The sequence below is a fragment of the Drosophila subobscura genome, chromosome U, assembly GCF_008121235.1.
Source record: "Drosophila subobscura isolate 14011-0131.10 chromosome U, UCBerk_Dsub_1.0, whole genome shotgun sequence".
Taxonomy (NCBI): Eukaryota; Metazoa; Arthropoda; class Insecta; order Diptera; family Drosophilidae; genus Drosophila; species Drosophila subobscura.
Genome location: NC_048534.1, coordinates 10242606 through 10259700, shown reverse-complemented (window position 1 = coordinate 10259700; position 17095 = coordinate 10242606). Strand labels below are relative to the sequence as shown.

General features: G+C 40.2%; 5 protein-coding genes across 6 annotated transcripts; 2 read left to right on the top strand and 3 right to left on the bottom strand.

Annotated features, from left to right (window-relative positions):
• Window positions 1-8: 8 nt before the first annotated feature.
• On the top strand, window positions 9-12798 carry LOC117901566 (transmembrane protein 87A). Of its 2 annotated transcripts, XR_004649325.1 has the most exons (11): window positions 9-210; window positions 288-348; window positions 457-542; window positions 612-803; window positions 1023-1184; window positions 1244-1527; window positions 1585-1800; window positions 1861-1981; window positions 2052-2205; window positions 2265-2551; window positions 12781-12798. XR_004649325.1 is itself a non-coding variant. In XM_034812364.1 (10 exons), the coding sequence occupies exons 1-10, from the start codon at window positions 103-105 to the stop codon at window positions 2489-2491; spliced, it is 1611 nt and encodes a 536-aa protein (XP_034668255.1). In that variant the 5' UTR covers window positions 9-102; the 3' UTR covers window positions 2492-3057. The 2 variants fall into 2 exon arrangements, 1 of the variants encoding a protein (XP_034668255.1); XM_034812364.1 differs by lacking the exon at window positions 12781-12798 and having other exon boundaries at window positions 2265-3057.
• LOC117901569 (F-actin-capping protein subunit beta) lies at window positions 3485-5521 on the bottom strand. Its single transcript, XM_034812368.1, has 2 exons — window positions 5362-5521; window positions 3485-4983 (listed from the first exon to the last, which is right to left on the bottom strand). Exons 1-2 carry the CDS (start codon window positions 5362-5364, stop codon window positions 4156-4158), a joined length of 831 nt encoding a protein of 276 aa, XP_034668259.1. The 5' UTR covers window positions 5365-5521; the 3' UTR covers window positions 3485-4155.
• LOC117901574 (techylectin-5B-like) lies at window positions 7765-8680 on the top strand. Its single transcript, XM_034812372.1, has 3 exons — window positions 7765-7866; window positions 7932-8443; window positions 8503-8680. Exons 2-3 carry the CDS (start codon window positions 8283-8285, stop codon window positions 8627-8629), a joined length of 288 nt encoding a protein of 95 aa, XP_034668263.1. The 5' UTR covers window positions 7765-7866; window positions 7932-8282; the 3' UTR covers window positions 8630-8680.
• Window positions 8665-10499, bottom strand: LOC117901565. The gene is made up of 3 exons (XM_034812363.1): window positions 9936-10499; window positions 8861-9878; window positions 8665-8799 (listed from the first exon to the last, which is right to left on the bottom strand). The coding sequence occupies exons 1-3, from the start codon at window positions 10469-10471 to the stop codon at window positions 8740-8742; spliced, it is 1614 nt and encodes a 537-aa protein (XP_034668254.1). The 5' UTR covers window positions 10472-10499; the 3' UTR covers window positions 8665-8739.
• LOC117901567 lies at window positions 10577-12279 on the bottom strand. The gene is made up of 2 exons (XM_034812365.1): window positions 11696-12279; window positions 10577-11635 (listed from the first exon to the last, which is right to left on the bottom strand). Exons 1-2 carry the CDS (start codon window positions 12153-12155, stop codon window positions 10605-10607), a joined length of 1491 nt encoding a protein of 496 aa, XP_034668256.1. The 5' UTR covers window positions 12156-12279; the 3' UTR covers window positions 10577-10604.
• Window positions 12799-17095: the final 4297 nt, after the last annotated feature.

Sequence of the window (17095 nt, the reverse complement as noted above, 5' to 3'; positions counted from 1 at the left end):
TCCGCGGCCACACTGACTGAGAATAACATTCTTATTTATTTAGATTTTTTGCAAAACAGCCAACATAAAATTGTGACGTAGCCATAGAAAACGAGTATCAAAATGCAGAAGACGGCGACGCTTTTCGTAGTCGCGTTGGCGCTTATTTCAGCCGCCTCCCGCACAGCCGCAAAGTCCGACCCCGGTATTGTCGACATCAAAGTTTATGCAGTAAGAATCCAACTGTGAAACCAAGAAAATATATGCCAATACCAACTAAATGATCCATTTGATACCGTTTCTTGCAGGATATGCCATATATCAGGGAACAGCGACCACTGCTGGCGAACACAAAGATCTACACGCAAAGTTAGTATTGTTGCAACGTGTGTACATGGACGTGTGACGAATGCTTTTTTACCCCAACCCAACACTCCCACACCTCCCTTGTTACCTATGTTTTGTGTATATTTACAGTTGTGGCATGCACATCCAAGGTGGAGACGAATCTGACCATAACATTTAAGCTGACAGAGCATCCTTGCATCTTCGATGATCGAACGGTAAAACATTTCCCACTTGACAACTCTGTTGGCCCAGCAGCAGCGTTAACCTGTATTTGTTTTTTGCAGCTGCAACTAATAGCGGAAAACCCCACGCAGCAACAGAACTCGAGCATAAACAATGTTATTGTACAGGTAACAAAGACTTATGCATGCAATGGTCTGATTGTCCTAGTTGGCGACAAGGAAAAGGCGACGGAAGGAGTGCCGTCGACGCCGGAGCCGAAGCATCCCATGAAGGAAAACAAACATCCACTTTCGGTAAATTTTTCCACATGACACAATCCAAGTGCGAGACAGCCATTATTTTACTATCTGGATAGCATAAAAACACGTTTGCTTAAAAGTTTTTTTGGTGCTATCAGTCCGGAGGCGGCTTATCGTTTTCCTTTTTGTTTTTGTGCGCACTAAAGAGAAGCCAACATGCTGATAAAAAATGCCAAACACTCAAGGAACCTTAATAATTACTTTTGCTTTCAGCCCACAACCAATTCGGTGGCCACCGTCAAGGAGGATGGCATATACGAGATTGAAGTGAACATAGCACCGGGACTACCCAATCAGCAATTTAATGCCATAGTGCACATTGAGTTCCTGGGACCGCATGGTTTTATCTCAGCCATAGACTGGCCATTCCTGCCCGTAAGCAACAATCACTTTGTTTTGTTTACACTTTGTATTGATTGTATTTATTTATTTAGTTCTATCTGGTCATGTGCATTGTTTATGTGATCTTTGGCATCATTTGGCTGTTTGTTTCCTTCTCCCAATGGCGAGATCTTTTGAGAATTCAGTTCTGGATTGGTGGCGTCATACTGCTTGGCATGCTGGAGAAGGCCTTCTTTTACGCCGAGTACCAAACTCTCACCAACACTGGAGTGGCTGTGGAACACGCGGAACTGGTCGCCGAATTTGTTTCGTGTGCGAAGCGCACTCTGGCTCGAATGCTGGTCATCATTATGAGTCTGGGCTTTGGCATTGTCAAGTGAGTCGAGTCAAACAATAACTTGAGCTACAGAGTAGTAATATCTGCTTGTTATAGACCTCGCTTGGGTCCCATGCTGCATCGAGTTGTGGGCGTGGGCACTCTCTACTTTGTGCTGGCCTGTGTCGAGAGCTATTTGCGCATAACCAATGTGAAGAGCGATCGCAGCGAGTTGCTGGTGGCCAGCATACCTCTTGCAGTGCTCGATACAGGCATCTGTTGGTGGATATTCACCTCCCTGGTGCAGACAACCAGAACGCTCAGGCTGAGAAGGTAAACCCACAGAAATGGTTATCCTTTGAGTGTTGACTGAGCTATTTATATATTTTATAGAAACATGGTGAAGCTATCGCTGTATAGGCATTTCACCAACACTTTGATCTTCGCTGTTATCGCTTCTGTCATCTTCATGCTATTTGCATTGCGTTTGCGTAGAACCGAGAACTGTACGCCTGTGAGTTGGTTAGCACGAGAGTGTTGCATGGGGAAATATTTTAATCCATTTGTATCCATACCCTACTTAGGGCTGGCGTGATATCTGGATCGATACGGGCTTCTGGCACATTCTGTTCTCTGTGTTGTTGCTGGTTATTATGATACTATGGCGACCGACAAATAACAATCAACGCTACGCCTTCACACCACTCCTCGACTGTCCCGAGGATGAGGATGATGAGGGTAAAATTTGATCTTTAAGTCCGTTTCCTACAGAACTAATTCTTTTGATTATCTTACAGATGAGGAAGATCAGTTTGTGGCCGATGCTTATGGCGTTAAAATGCGGGGACAGAATGGCACGCCGAAGTCTTCGACAAACTCGCGCACAGCCACAACCACTGAAGAAGACGATCTGCGTTGGGTGGAGGAGAATATACCCTCATCGATGGCGGACTCTGCTCTGCCCGTGCTCGACTCGGATGAGGAAATCATCAACACCAAGTTCGAAGTTTCCAAAATGCAATAAGCTGTGACTTACGCCTGGAACTAAGAGACTTTTTAGCATATTTTATGTTGCACAATCTACATTTTATTTCAACATGAGAACGAGTTGCAACCAAGGCAAGCGAAGAAGGGAGAAAAGAAATGATTGCTGGACAAGTATTTGGAGCTGTGCTGCTGCCGCTGCTGCTGATCTTCCCCCACTTACGATACAAGTGTTTCCGCAAGTGTATTTGAAATGTCTGCACTACGAAATTGTGTGTTTGCTTTTTTCAGCCACGCTTTCTGAGCCCGTGTAAAATATTGTATGTAATCGTAGTTACTTTCGCTCCACACCACACACGTTCTCCCACTAAATAAATCCTAACTTATTCGTAATACCTAGCCTAAGTTGTAGATATCTATGCGACACACACAAACACACCTAATTTATGAACTTTCGAACGATAATTTTGGTTACTTGAATAAGTAAATGCATATAGATCGATCATATACATATATATTGATGTCCCTCGCCTCTTTGTACATAGCTCGTAACACACACAAATAAACGATATATGTATGTATTCGGTAATACTTATGATAAAAAAAGAACCCAAGCTACGTCAGCGGGTGAACACTTCTACTGGAACTATTTACTGATAACTAAAACATACATTTGTACACACACCTAATCGTACCATTTAAATACCATTTTTATTCGTAGAAAAGTTTACGATTTTTCATAAATAAATGCAATCGTGTAATGATGGTAGCCATATACCAAACATTGGCAGTGTTTTGATCACTATCTGATGACAAATCCCACACAGAATGACCCCGAGCAGTAATATTTCAATATTTATTAGTTTTCTTTTCTTGTATAAAATTTCTTCTTGCCTTTCAAAAAATATTTAAGTAAAGAAAGTGTTAGGGGTAATGTGCATTTGCTCAGTTAATACAAAATACAAAGCGATATTAGTTAATATTTATATGCTTCGAGCTTCTTATTGTTTAAAATACACACACACGAAAACAGTCACAATTCATAGAAACACATGATTTATTCGCGGAAGAGTTAAGAACAGAGGCTGAGGCTGCTGGCAAATGTAGGTGCTGCTGGGGAGGATTCTCAACCAAAATTCATTTGCCGCAAACTTCGATACAAAATATGCATTATACAAATAAGATACAAATACTTATAGATACTGTCTTGAGGGCGGCGAAGTTGGCGTTTTAGACTGAACAGAGTGAAGTGTGGTTGGGGGCGTGGTTTTGGTGGTTTTACATCAAAATACATTATGTATCATCTGGTTTAACAATTTCTCTCATTTAACAAATTTACTGCCTAGAAATGCATATTTAATATTTTAGTTTTTCCTTCTCTGCGCTGCCCAACGTATACGCAGCCCTAATAGTGATCGATCTCATCTGGAAAGGGTGTAAGTCTTAGGGAATTTAAAGTCTCTAAATTACCAAATATTACCCAAATGTCTCATGGCATTGGGGTAACATTTTTGTGGGCATAATTCACATATCTTTACATCCAATCATAAATCAGTATTCAAAAGGTAACGTATAGATCGGGCTTTGGTTAGGTTTATGTATATTGAAATTGAATTATGAGGGGGCCACATAACACGGGCATGGGCCACGGGCCACGCCTAATGCTGCTGCTGCTGGTTGATACCGCCTTCAGCCGCTCAGTTCTCAGTTCGATTCGGGCTTCACATTGCGCCTCAGTATTGCCGCGGCCAGGTCCTGCTTCATGGCCGCCTGCTGGCGCTGATCGGCCAGCGATTGTGTGCTGCGCAAGCCGTTCACAATGTCCTTGGTCTTGCCAAAGTAGATCTCGTTGAGTGTGTTTCGTATTTTGTTCTCCATCTCCTCGACCATCTTGCCAATGTTGGCAATGTGCGGCGACGACTCACTGACATTGGCGTCCTGCTCCGTCTGGCGCGTCAGTGAGCCGCCCAAGTTCATGGTGCCCGATCCCTGCTTGTTTGTCTGCAGCCACAGCATGGCCGTGGAGGTGAGCTTGTAGTGGGCCGTCCTTCCTGTGGTCTTCTCCTGTACCTCCACCACGTGTATGGAGTCCCAGCAGCCACGAATCATTTTGCTACCATCACCAGCCTTCTTGATGAGTATCACAGCGGCAAACCCATGGTCCAAGTCCCACAGATATACGGAAGATACGCCGCCCTCGTAGTACATCTCTCGATACTGATCAAAGGCATAATTGGCCTCGATTTCTAGTTTTCGCAGCCGCTCCGAGGGCATTTGGCCATCCTCCAGTGGGGGGTAGTAGGAATTCGACCAGGGCGATCGGTACGAGTCGCCATCGCGATTGTAGTCGCACAGCAGATAGTCCTTGCCGTGCTCCTTATCTTTGGCTATTTTGAGCGGCTGATCCACCGACGAGAGCAGATCCTCACACAAATCTGGTGCCAAGTCGATCAGGTCAATGAGGTTCTTCTCAATCTGCTGCGGCGGCAGTCGTCGCATCAAATCCAAAGCACAGTCCATTTGCATTTCCGACTAAAGAACACAAAAACCAAAAGGAAACACGAAAAAGAGAAACTTAATTGGTCGAGTCGATAAAATTGAGTCATTTCCAAATGCTGATAACCTCCACAAACGTAATCCCCTCTGGGGGATGAGTGCGACCGGTAAACGGTGGAGCCAGCCACGACTACTACCATATATGGGCATTGTTTTACGTCGGTCATGGGTTGCCTGCCGCCCCTATGCCGCCGCTGCATTTGCATCGTTTCGATTGAGAGGGACCATCATCGATGGTGTATGTATTGTTAGCGACACTCTTGATTAATGGGGCGGCAGCGGCACAAAGCCTCTAACTGATCTTTTGTTGGCCTTTTTTTTTGTTGTCTTGCTCATATCTCGGGTATTACTCACCATTTTGACGATTTTTCTGTTGTTCTGGCTGTCTGCGTTATTGCTCCGTTTTATTTACCCAACTGCTTGAGGGCGCAATTATTGATGGAGCTCCTGTCTTGCAGTATATTCTTATATATTTTATAAAATATTATTATTTTCTTATATTTTCGTTTTTATTGCAAGTGCAGAGTGACCGTTGTGCCGTGTGATAAAATATACCGTCAAGCACTCAAAAATATACCAAAATATACCATCTCATTTTAAAAATATACCGTAATATACCGCGGTCTTAAATCATATTTCTCCATGTTGATCTTTTTTTTGATATTACTAGCTTGCAAAGACTTTAAGCACTGAAACAATAATTTAATCCGATTGAAGAATCATTTTGGCTTATTATAAATACTCATTTTTATTGGATTGCATACCTTATGACCTTATATTTTACAAACTTGTATTTGAATTTTTCATTTGATGGTCAGGGCAATTCTCTCCTGTGCCTAAACAGAAGAATGATATACCATAGTGAATTACTAACAAGGTGACGTCGTCAGCTGAGTGGAGGAGTTCGATTTTCACAAGATTGGTTGACTTTCATGACTTATCTTTATTGGATTGATTGGAAAATAAGGTTAAAACCTTATAATTATACCCGGTTCTCGAAGAGTAAATAGGGTATATTGTATTTGTGCGGATAACGGTTGTATGTAACGCACAGAAGGAAACGTTTCCGACCCCATAAAGTATATATATTCTTGATCAGCATCAATAGCCGAGTCGATTGAGCCATGTCTGTCTGTCCGTCTGTCCGTCCGTCCGTCCGTCCGTCTGTCCGTCTTGTTTGTCGGCTAGTTCTCAGAGACTATAAGAGCTAGAGCCACCAAATTTTGGCACCAGACTGCTGTATGCTCACACTGAAACCAGTGTATTTCAAAAATGAGCCCCGCCCCCTTCCGCCCCCGCAAAAGGGCGAAAACCTCCCAAATCTACAATTTTTAAGATAACAGATTCCCTACTTCCGTAGGGAATGACCATATCTATCAGATCACCAAATTGGGATCCGGTTGGATAATTATTATTGCCACAATGATTACTGGTGATCTATGCGCGCTATTTTTCAAATTTTTGCCCAGAAGGCGGCCAGCGGTGATGTGGCTGTGCTCAAGGATAATGATCGCTACATTTACTATCTGGTGAAGAAGCCACAAAGCTGGGGAAAAGCAACATACGAGTCGCTGCAGTCATCTCTGGAGCAGATGCGCGAACACATGGTGAGTGGCTTGCGCTAACTTTTAGATCAATTCTTTGCTTATGCATTTCGAACCTTTTCGCAGCGCAAGAACATCGTTAAGCAGCTGGCCATACCGCGCATCGGCTGCGGTATTGATGGCTTGGAATGGGACAAAGTCAGCGGCGTTCAGGAGTACGTGTTCGGGCAGGAGCAGCTGGAGATTGTCGTCTACAACTTTGTGCCTCCACCAAGCAATTAAGAATCAATTCTAGGCGAAGATATCAAATAAAAGAAGTATACATATACATACATACATATACCTAACATCAATTGTATTTATTATGGGAATGGGAAATATGTCAATTGAATCCTTAATCCTTGATTTCCTTGAAGCGAGAGAGATTGAAAAGGATCGGGGAAGTTGTCCTGATTACGAAAAGGTGTGGCACATTCTGATCGGCCCACAAATATAAAAAAAAACTTGTTTTGTAATTGGGAACTTTTCAGCCTGAAAGTATGCTATACTTTTGAGAACAAAAGCAGCCCTCAAAAGATACTTCAGTTTATTGGCCTCTGCCCCTGACACGTCTCTGCCGCTGCCTCTGCCGCGACTCTGCCCTGACTCTGCAGTGTGTGTTTCTAGGGGAGGGTGGCGAGCTAAAGGAGCGTGTTGGCGTGAGTAGTGTTGTTGATGTAGATGACAGATGAAGAAAAAATGTGAAATTTGACAAATAACCGCTAAGTTGCAGATGTACTACTGAGGCCGGGTTTAAAAGTTGTGACGCGTAAGAAGCGTCTCACACGTCCCTTCTCGTTTTATGTGGCTTTCATCAAATTAATCTTTATTAGACATTTCATTCATTAATTCAGTTAAATATTTGGTAATTCTGTAATAAATATGTTATTGGTATTTTACCTGAACGAGCAATTTTGAAGTTGCGCGAATAATTGCAGAAATTTTGCGAACGCGTCGGCTAAGGAATGGAGAGACAATGATAAGATAATAGACGCTCCCAGCGAGAGATACAAAAATTCTCGTACTAAATAGTAGCAAAAAGAGAAAAAATCATGTAAGGTTGCTTTCTTTAATAATTAAAAACGATTCTTAGAAATATTCTCTTTAGAGGTTAAAGCCTGTTGAAAAATTTAGATAAGAAATATGTATAAAACTTCGAAATAAATGTCACTCTTCAATCAGTCATCAGCGGGTAATAATGCAGTCAATGTGTACGAGTATCTACTGGTTGCTTGTGTTTTTCCTCTGCGAAAGCACAGGATTAGCAGCAGAAGTGGTAAAGCTTCGAGTTAATTTACAAGAATTTAATTCGTGAATGGCAAAGAAAAAACATACTTTCAGAATCCTCACAGCCATTGCCCACTCGATCCCAGGGCGCATGGTATTTATACCATAATCATGCCGAGCATGGGTAGCTTCCAAGTGTTCTGCGATGCAAAGATTGCGGGTCCCGGCTAGACTGTAATCGCACGTCGCACGAATGGAGAGTTAAACTTCTACCGCAGCTGGGAGGAGTCTAAAAGGGGATTCGGTGACCTTGAGGGCAACTTCTTTATAGGATTGGATAAGCTGCATGCCATAACAAAGTCAGAGACCCATGAGCTATATGTACACCTGGAGGACTTTGAGGGGAACACACGATATGCCAAATACGACGAATTCCTCATCGAAAGTGAAAAGGAATCGTATAAAATGTCAAAATTGGGCGCCTTCACTGGGGATGCGGGGGATTCGATGTTTAAATGCAGAAACCAGAAATTTACGACCTACGACAGGGACAACGACCAGTGGGCGGAGGGTAATTGTGCCCATGATCGCATGTCTCCCTGGTGGCATCTAAACTGTGGCGAAAGGTAGGCCAAAACTCATAGATAATTTCTTACACTGATTGCCTTTAATCTCATAATTTCAGCTCACTTTTCGGCATGTATATGAAGGGCGCCACTAAACCAGGCATGCTGTGGAAGGGTGTAAGATGGGCGGCATTCCATGGTGATTACTCACACAAAGTAATGCAAATGATGGTGCGTCATAAGTGATATTCGCTTCAGGAATAAATTCACTCCATTTTTTATTGTTTTGCGCCTGAATAATCGCTTTTTAAATGAATTTACAAAACATTTTATGGTCATCACTTTCTCGGCAGTCCTCAAAATAATAAACCAAATTTCTGCTTAACAATAAAATACTTTCTATCGATGGCTTTTATCTGAAAGAAAGAACAGCAAAATGTACAATGTGTAAACACCGCAGAATAATAACATTATTACCTTATTTCTTAATGCAAAAGATGATACGGAAATCCATAACTCCAATGGACCTTGAGTTGAACAATTTCTCACTGATTTCAGTATTTCAAGAGAACTTTTCAGAAACTCATGGCAGAGGTTGCAGTCTGTATCTCCCAAATCAAAAGTCTTAAGTTGGCGACAACTGCGAAAGATGTCAAGCAGATGCTCGGAAATATGTGAAAATTCATGTTCCGAAGTGATTTGCAGACTCTCAAGATTTGTCATATTAGCCAGAAGGGAGAAGCTTTCTTCGTCTTTGAAGCCACACTGTAGACTTGTGATTGAATCAATCTGCACCAGGTGGCGTGCCTCTTCAGGGTCAATGGAAGTGTCCTCTAAAATCAAATTCTTTAATTTGGGTGTAGACTTCAGTGAAAGTGCCCGGAAAAGACCTTCCAGAGAAGCCCTTTCGGGTCCAGAGGAGATTGCCAACTCTTCAAGCTGCACAGACTCGGCCAAGCCCTCAATGCTCAATGCATCGAGACCCACGCACTCGAGTCGCTTCAAGGAATTAATAGCCGCTACTTGGGTCACCTCTTGGGGTGTGAAACTTGCCGCCCTTACAGCCAGATGTTCGAGCGTGGGGCACTGCTTTGAGGCCAGCTGTTCAAGAAGCTTCTTTAGGGAGCCCATTCGATGGGATTGAACAGCCAGCACTTCCAGCTTGGGGAGTTGGGCCAACTGTTCTATTTCCATGTCCTTGGATTGGGATAAAGCGCAGTCCAGGATGCGGAGAGACTTCATGCGACTGACTTCCCTCAGGTCCGCATTGCTCATTTCGTAGGGTTTGAGCACGGTCAGGGACTGCAGATTGTCGCCGTGCCACGTGGCCAGCTGGTCAAAGAACTGATGCATGGAGTCATCCTTCGTATAGCCGAGAATATTCACGTCCCGCAAGTTCTGCAGAATAGCAGGAGAATTCTGGACAATCTCTTTGCCATAGTAAACGCGATTCATCAAAGTCAATTTCCCAGCGCTCCTATGGAAAACGATGTTGCTGGTGGAATGAAATGGAGTTACACATTTGCCAGCGACTTAAGAGCTAATTACAAACCTGCCAAAGTCCTCTGTTTCCGCTACATTGAAATGGCTTAAGTTAAGTAAGTGCTGGAAGCTCTCTTCATCGCAGAGCCTGCCCTCGAAGCTCGTCAATGAAGTAATCTTGGCCAACTCCGTCGTCTCATTAAAGTCAATCGGGCAGCCGGACATCGACAGACTCTGCAGATTGTGATTTATTCTCATCGCTAGATCGGCAAAGAACTGTCTCAATGAGCCAGCTTTATGGTATCCTTCTATTTCCATATGGTTCACGGGCTCAAGGCGGGCCAAAGGCTCTATCGCGAGATTATATCGGTTAAAGAAATCCATTTCTAGGTGCAGTGTATTGGCCATCCCATTGAACGTTATGCTCTTGCCGTTGATCTCGATTTTAATTGTACGTCGACATGCCTCCAGTAATTCTACGAGAATTTCAGACGATCTCATGTCCACATGAACGAACAGATTGGGACTACAACTGATGTGAATTTTAGATAACTTTTTGCAGCATTTTAAAACTGTCAGGACACCGGGCGATATCTTGCTGAACATTTCATTCGTATTCAGATAATAATGATTGAGTTCGGAGAGTTGAGACAGGAGCTGTATGTCCAGAGGATCGGCGAATTGACATTTCAAAATGCGCAAAGATCTCAGGCGGACCAATTCCTTTGCCTCCCCGCTATCAAGTTTTCCGTTTGACAGACAAAACTTTCGGAGTGTCTGTGACGGGCGCGAGGCCAGAGCAGCCAGAAGGCCCCGGAGGGATCCTTGGCATGGCACACATAAAATCGTTAATTTTTTTGAGCACGGGTAACCGCGCCAGCAGCTCAATGTTTTGTGTTTCGGCAAATCCACACTTTAATCTGCTCAGGGATGCTATCTCAGACACTGTTGCGATCTCCTCTGCCGTTATATTTTTCAACAACAAGTCGGTCAGAGTGGGCGCTTGCCTGAGTGCCAATCCATTGAGAATCGGCTGAAGTAAACCAATACGAGGCAGTCCGTGAACTTGATAAGAAGTCAAACCAGGCAGCGACGAAAGTGGACTGCAGTCGGTGGGATTCGCATTCGCATCCGTCATCCAAATCGAAAGTTCCCCAGTTGCTCCGTATGATATTGACCACTTGAATAGATCAATGTTTATATTCACCTTTGACTTCATTAGAATGCTCAGAACATGCTCGGAAACTGTGCCAAACTCCTGTTCGGATTGGATTTTCAAGCAGTCGAGATTGCTCAGTTGAGACAAGAGCCCAATGCTCTGGGTATCGTCAAATCCACACTTCACTTGAGTTAATGTTTCAATCTCGAACATTGCCTGCGTTTCATTTTGATCCAATGATGCATCGACAATGAACAATCTGTTGAGGATCGTGCTCTGATTGCAGGCAAATCCCTCCAGCAGTGGCTGTAGAGTGCCCTTCTCGTGCACTCCCACAATCGTTAGGTGTTGCAGCTTGGGAATCTTGGCGAAATTCCTGTACTCACTTGCATCACAGTCGGGTCTCATTTTGAGAGTGAGTTCTTCCAACTGTTGGCAATGCGGAGCGATCGCAGCCAGCCTCTTTCCACCTGTCTCATTGTTCATGTACTCCAAAACGCGCAAGTTCTTATTACAGCGGCAGATTTCGATCAAATCATCAATATCCATTCGTATATCTAAACGGAGCGTCTCGAGGCTTGCAAGTCCTCCCAGACCCTCCAGGGTGTAGGCTGTAAATAGTCAAATGTTTAATGCCACAAAGGGAACGAACACCCCTAGACCCTGCTCACCTGGGACATTAATGCTCAACCCTCTTAGATTTTGTTTTTTCTGTAGTTGACTCAACACGGTGTTAAATGCATCCATGTGATCTGCATAGAATGATTCGGGAGCGTAGCGTAATGCGACTTCGGTCAGGCCTGAGCTTCTGATCGCGTGGCTAAGGGAGCTCCAATGGGCTTCCTTGTCCCTCGCTGTGGCATCCTTCAATCGGGCATACGTCTTTTCAAAGTCAATGTGAATGTTGCTGGTCTTGAGCGTCACATACTTCATAAGCTTGAAAGATAGATTCGTATCCCATTCGCTGAGCAGAAGGCCAAACGCCTCACAGCAAGCGGCGAAACTTATCAGATCATCATATTTGATGTCAACGCTGGCAAGTGGTCTCTCGCGCTCACAGTTCCTTTTGATGTACTTCATTATTGTGTAGAAGCACTCGTTGGGCAACTTAAAGATGCTCACTTGACTCATTTTTTACTCAATCAAATCGTTTGAATTGGCACAATTGCGAAATTTTGCTTATCTCAAAAAGCTTTAGGTTTGATTGCCTGGTGAGTGATTCATGCACATGCATCTATGATTAGTTTTCTTTTGATATAAATTAATATTTAGAACTGTTTAACTGCTAGTTATATCAGTGCAACCAATACCTTTTAATTATGCTTCACACATTTATGAATTAACTTTAAACATAATTACCTAGACACTGTAGGACTTCAATGCTCTCTGAAATGCAACTGCAGTGGCCCTTATCTGCTGCCAACTTTTCGAGGTGCTGAAGAAAGCTTTTGCCTTATCTGCCTCTTCCTTAACTGCTAGTGCGGTTAACCCTACATGTGAGAAAGAGATGAAAGAGATTCCCGGTAAAGTCGTTACATTTAATTTAATTTGCAGTATGCCCAACATTTGCACAATATTTTAATACAGTTTTTGTGACGTTTGGCTCTAACATTCGCGGCGCTGCCGTATCGTTAACAGTGATGTTAGGCGGCTGTGCAGGCAGCAAGCAGTGCAGCAAGCAGTAGAATGCGCTGAATTTGAATTCCCTCAGCAGATGCCCGTCCTGCTTTTATGTATTTTCCCCCCGCAATTTGAAACTTTAAATATGCTTTGTTTTTATTTTATTTTTTTTTTATTATATTTTAGCAACAAGTTTATTGAATTTAGGTTCGTTCATATACTTTTAATGCTTAATTTCATTCAGTTTTCCATTTCCTTCTCGTCTTCATGCTTTCTGTGAGTTTCTGTGACAATGTGTTTGTTTGCTTTTCCGTGACTGTTGTTCTTTTAGCTTACTCGTAGTTTCTTTTATATGTTACACAAAAATGTATGGCATAATCGTAAATTTTTAACCCGAATTTGTGTTTAAAATATATTCAAGCTGTTACTTAAATGTCTCGCTTGCGTTTTCATTAGATATTCATACATTTATATATAGAAATCAAATGCCTGGTGTGAAAATTGTGGTATAGCATAGTTTTCATTCCTTTCCTTTCCTTTTCCATTCCAACTCCATCTACATTACTTTCTTGATTTTTACATACATACATAGCCATAGTCAAATTCATATACGAGTGTGTGTGTGTGTTTGTGTGTTTTCTGTAGTTCAATAAACTTAATTAATCGTTAGATTTCCTTCTTCAATAGGTGTATACCTCAACCATTTACATATTTACATATGTAAATGTAAAATCTCAGACTTTAATTTTTAACAAAAGCGCACTACATACAGAAAATCGATCAGTGAAATGCGGAACTAAATCAAAGGTTTGCTTTGTCTTCAGTTTTCAGCCTGGATTGGGCTGTTAAGGTATTGTAAAATAAGAGTTAGGCATCACTAATATAATCCCAAATAACTTAGATAATTATATGTAATTTGTATTTTCCTTAGAAGATCTTTTGAAGTTTAATATTTCGGCTAATTAAATATTTATTTACTTATGCTCTGTCGCACTCTCGACAGACCGGTACGTACATGTACATATGCCAATACTCGAACTCAAAAGCGGTTTCAGAAAATTTCATTCCATTCATATTTCGTATTTCCCATTTTCTTTCTTTTTTTTTCGATCAATAATTATGCAACATTCGCTTATCAAACGCTTTCGACAAGACAATCAAATGTAATCACAGTTTTATGTTTTCCTTCTTTATATAAACTCATTTTCATTTAGCTATTTATTTTACTATTTTTCGTGTGTTATGTGTGTGTGTGAGTATTTGTGTGCTTGTGTGTCTGGTGTATCTGTGTGTTGGTTGTAATGGTTGTTCTTTGTAGTAGTTTTTGTGGTTGTTGTTGTGTGGGTGGTAAAAAGAAAATACTAAAAGAGTAGTAAGTACATGCCTAGTCTTCATGTGCTTCAAAAACTCACCTCCTATCCTCACTCTTCCCATGCCATGCCTTTGCCTTTGCCTTTGCCTTCCCTTCCTTATGAACATCTCAACTCTCAACTGATCAACCTTTTTGTTTTTAAGAGTATTAATACTATTACGTATTTAGAAAACTTTAAGAATATTGCACAACGTGTGAAAATGTTGACTTGACTGCCGTTTCTCATTTCGTTTTTTAAGTTTTTAAAAATATTTCCATTAATATTAAATACCTGAGTTGTTCATAATCGTTTTTGCATGATTATTACATCCTTATTTATTGGTTTTTGGTTTTTCATTACCAATATAATTGTAATACATATCGAAAAAGTTGGTTTTTCTTTTCTTTTCTTTTCTTTTGTTTGTTGTATTAAATGCATGTATACATCGTCGTGAGTCTTGATAATGCCCTGAGTTTGCTTTGTTTAAAACTATTTTCTTTTTTCCATTTTTTTGTTTGTTTTCTTTTACATATACATATTCACGTAGTTAAAGTACATTTAAATACACATTCACCTGCACATCAAACTCTGTTCCCAAAATGCTGGACTGTTGTCTCTGCTCGAACCGTTCTTTCTTTCTTATTTTAGTTCAAATGATGAAAACTTCGTTTGGTTGATTTGAAAACTTTGCAGTTCAGAACAAAGTTGAAACGAAATCGCCTTTAACATGGAGATATCTCTTGTGTGTCATGTGTAACTCAAGTCATGTTGCATTCAAATTTCAAACTGAAAACCAAAAAAGTAATGCTTAAAAAATAAATTATGAAAGAAAGTCTTCGATCGGATGTAAACTTAAATTCAATCAACACTCAATCCTGAAAGTCACACCAACTGTCATTACTTTTCCAACAGTTATACCTATCTTTATTTTTACGTTATACTTTATGCCGAAAAATTTGTACGATTTCTTCATCCTCATCGTTTTTATACATATACTCGTATATGTACGCTCTTTAAATTTTAATTTATCTGCTAAATTTTGTTTTTCGTTTTACCTGAAATTTTGTACTTGTCATTTGTTCCAAAAGTTTTTTGTATGCTTCTCTTTACTTTTTCGTTTTGTTTTTCATTAAGTGTGACCTACACATAATTACTAAAAAGATAAATATATACGTAAATCCAACTGAAGCAAACGAAAATATAAAACTAAAGCACACACATATTAAATTTAATTTGTACTCGCTTCGATTCGTTCGATTTCTCATGTTAGACAAATGTACAACAACTTGATTTACACATTGAGAGGGGAGTAGTTCCGTGTACCCTGTGTGAGGGGGGGATATATGTATGTATGTATAGTCGGATATCGTATGCACATACAACTAATTTCAAGAAGCTTTCTCTTCCTTCAATTTCGCATTGAACTGAACTGTAAAGTCGCTTAGGCCTAAACACATTGATTTCCATTTCAATTAATTTCGATAAATATAAAACTTTAGTATACATATTTTCGTTACAATTAAAATCGAGGAGGGTGTGGTGGAGAGAGGGGATTCCATATGTTGTCAGAGGGTGTACTGTACTGTAAAGGGGAGAAATTTTGTGGAATGAAAATTGCCAATTATGAGAGGATTTTGTGGTTTTTTTTTTTGTTTCTGGGGTTTAACATTTATTTAGTTGCATTTTGTTTTTAGCATTTACGTGTGTTTAGATTATAAATTTAGATTTAATCGTAAGGGTTACAAATTAGAAAAATGTGTGAACAAGCCAATTTGTTGCGATCGAACAGAACGAGCGTGAAAAATGTTTACAAATTATACAAAAATATATATTACATTCATTTGCCTCCTCCTAAACTTAAACTGGGTTCTCTGCATCCACATATTTCTTGTGCTGTTCTTCGCATTATTTTATAGTTATTTGAAATAACTTAGATAAAGTAATGTAATCATAATAGGTGGTGGGTGGACCTGGGACTTGGGGCTGTTAGGGGATTGTACGGTCACAAAAATAAAATTGAAATTGAATCGTAATCGTAAGTACAATTGGCTTGTTGCGGGGGGAGGACTTCCTGTTGACATTTCGCACTAAACATTTAATAGAAAAACAATTACTAACAAAAATATATAACAAAAATTACATCGATCTCTTACGAAATGTTTCGTGCACTAAATTTCATTTTAAATTTAGCTTAATTTTCTTTGTACCTGTGCACACTATATATGTATGTACTACATATCCTTTTCATGTTTTCATTTTATTCTCGTTACAGTGTTTTGCTTTTTGCTTAAAATTAGTTTTTACAACGCAAGAGGGGTAGGGGGTAAGGTAACTAAACTGATTCCAAAATTACGAATATACAATACACAATTATTCTTCTGGATTTTTCGTTAATATAGTTTATGTACAATAATGTTTTTGTTTGCGACTCACTGCTGTGAGTCACGCTTCGTGTGCTTTACTGTACTGTACGCTCTAAATGCAAAATGGCGACATTTGTTTTTAATTTATGTTTAGATTAAGTTAATTATGCTTTCGGGGAATTTTTCCTTTCCTTCCTTTTTTGTTTGTCCAAACATATTTTACAAAGAAATTATTTTACGCCTTCTTGTCGAAAAGTTGGGCCTAAAATCTGATTATAGATAAAAATAGTTTTGCTTTTTTCGTTTTTCTCCATTTTTCTTTTCAAATAAATATTTATGTACGTATAATATTTGATGCATATACATAGAGTTTTGTTTTCTTTTTTCCATGTGCCTAATAATTGTTACTTATTTTCGTTTTTGTTTTATTTTTTCTTGTTTTAGCCAAAAGTTTAAGCCTAAAATTGTTGGTTTTTGCAATTAATTTGCTTCTTTCTTTTAGAAAATTTTCCTCTTTCGTTAAGCAAAAATGTTTTTCCTTCTTCTTTTTTGTTTTTATAACCGTTTGGGGTTTCAATTTTGTTTAATTTTAGTTTTTCTTGGCCTTGGCGGACTTGGCTCAAGAAAAAGTATACTTTCTTTTAACTGTGTTCGTTTTTTCATTCTATCCTTTTTTTTTGTGGATTCTCTTGATCTCTTTATTTTCCTTGTTTTTTTTTTTGGGTAAATTTTGTAG

What these genes read in the sequence shown, in the direction of transcription:
- LOC117901566 (XM_034812364.1), top strand. Translation starts at nt 103, where the DNA reads ATGCAGAAGACGGCGACGCTTTTCGTAGTCGCGTTGGCGCTTATTTCA. An exon ending in AGAACGCTCAGGCTGAGAAG is followed by an intron (nt 1,801 to 1,860) that starts GTAAACCCACAG and finishes TATATTTTATAG; the next exon opens with AAACATGGTGAAGCTATCGC. An exon ending in GAACCGAGAACTGTACGCCT is followed by an intron (nt 1,982 to 2,051) that starts GTGAGTTGGTTA and finishes TACCCTACTTAG; the next exon opens with GGCTGGCGTGATATCTGGAT.
- LOC117901574 (XM_034812372.1), top strand. Translation starts at nt 8,283, where the DNA reads ATGTCAAAATTGGGCGCCTTCACTGGGGATGCGGGGGATTCGATGTTT. An exon ending in CATCTAAACTGTGGCGAAAG is followed by an intron (nt 8,444 to 8,502) that starts GTAGGCCAAAAC and finishes TCATAATTTCAG; the next exon opens with CTCACTTTTCGGCATGTATA.
- LOC117901565 (XM_034812363.1), bottom strand. Translation starts at nt 10,471, where the DNA reads ATGTTCAGCAAGATATCGCCCGGTGTCCTGACAGTTTTAAAATGCTGC. An exon ending in GAAACAGAGGACTTTGGCAG is followed by an intron (nt 9,879 to 9,935) that starts GTTTGTAATTAG and finishes TCATTCCACCAG; the next exon opens with CAACATCGTTTTCCATAGGA. An exon ending in CTTTTGCATTAAGAAATAAG is followed by an intron (nt 8,800 to 8,860) that starts GTAATAATGTTA and finishes TCTTTCTTTCAG; the next exon opens with ATAAAAGCCATCGATAGAAA.
- LOC117901567 (XM_034812365.1), bottom strand. Translation starts at nt 12,155, where the DNA reads ATGAGTCAAGTGAGCATCTTTAAGTTGCCCAACGAGTGCTTCTACACA. An exon ending in GTTGAGCATTAATGTCCCAG is followed by an intron (nt 11,636 to 11,695) that starts GTGAGCAGGGTC and finishes GACTATTTACAG; the next exon opens with CCTACACCCTGGAGGGTCTG.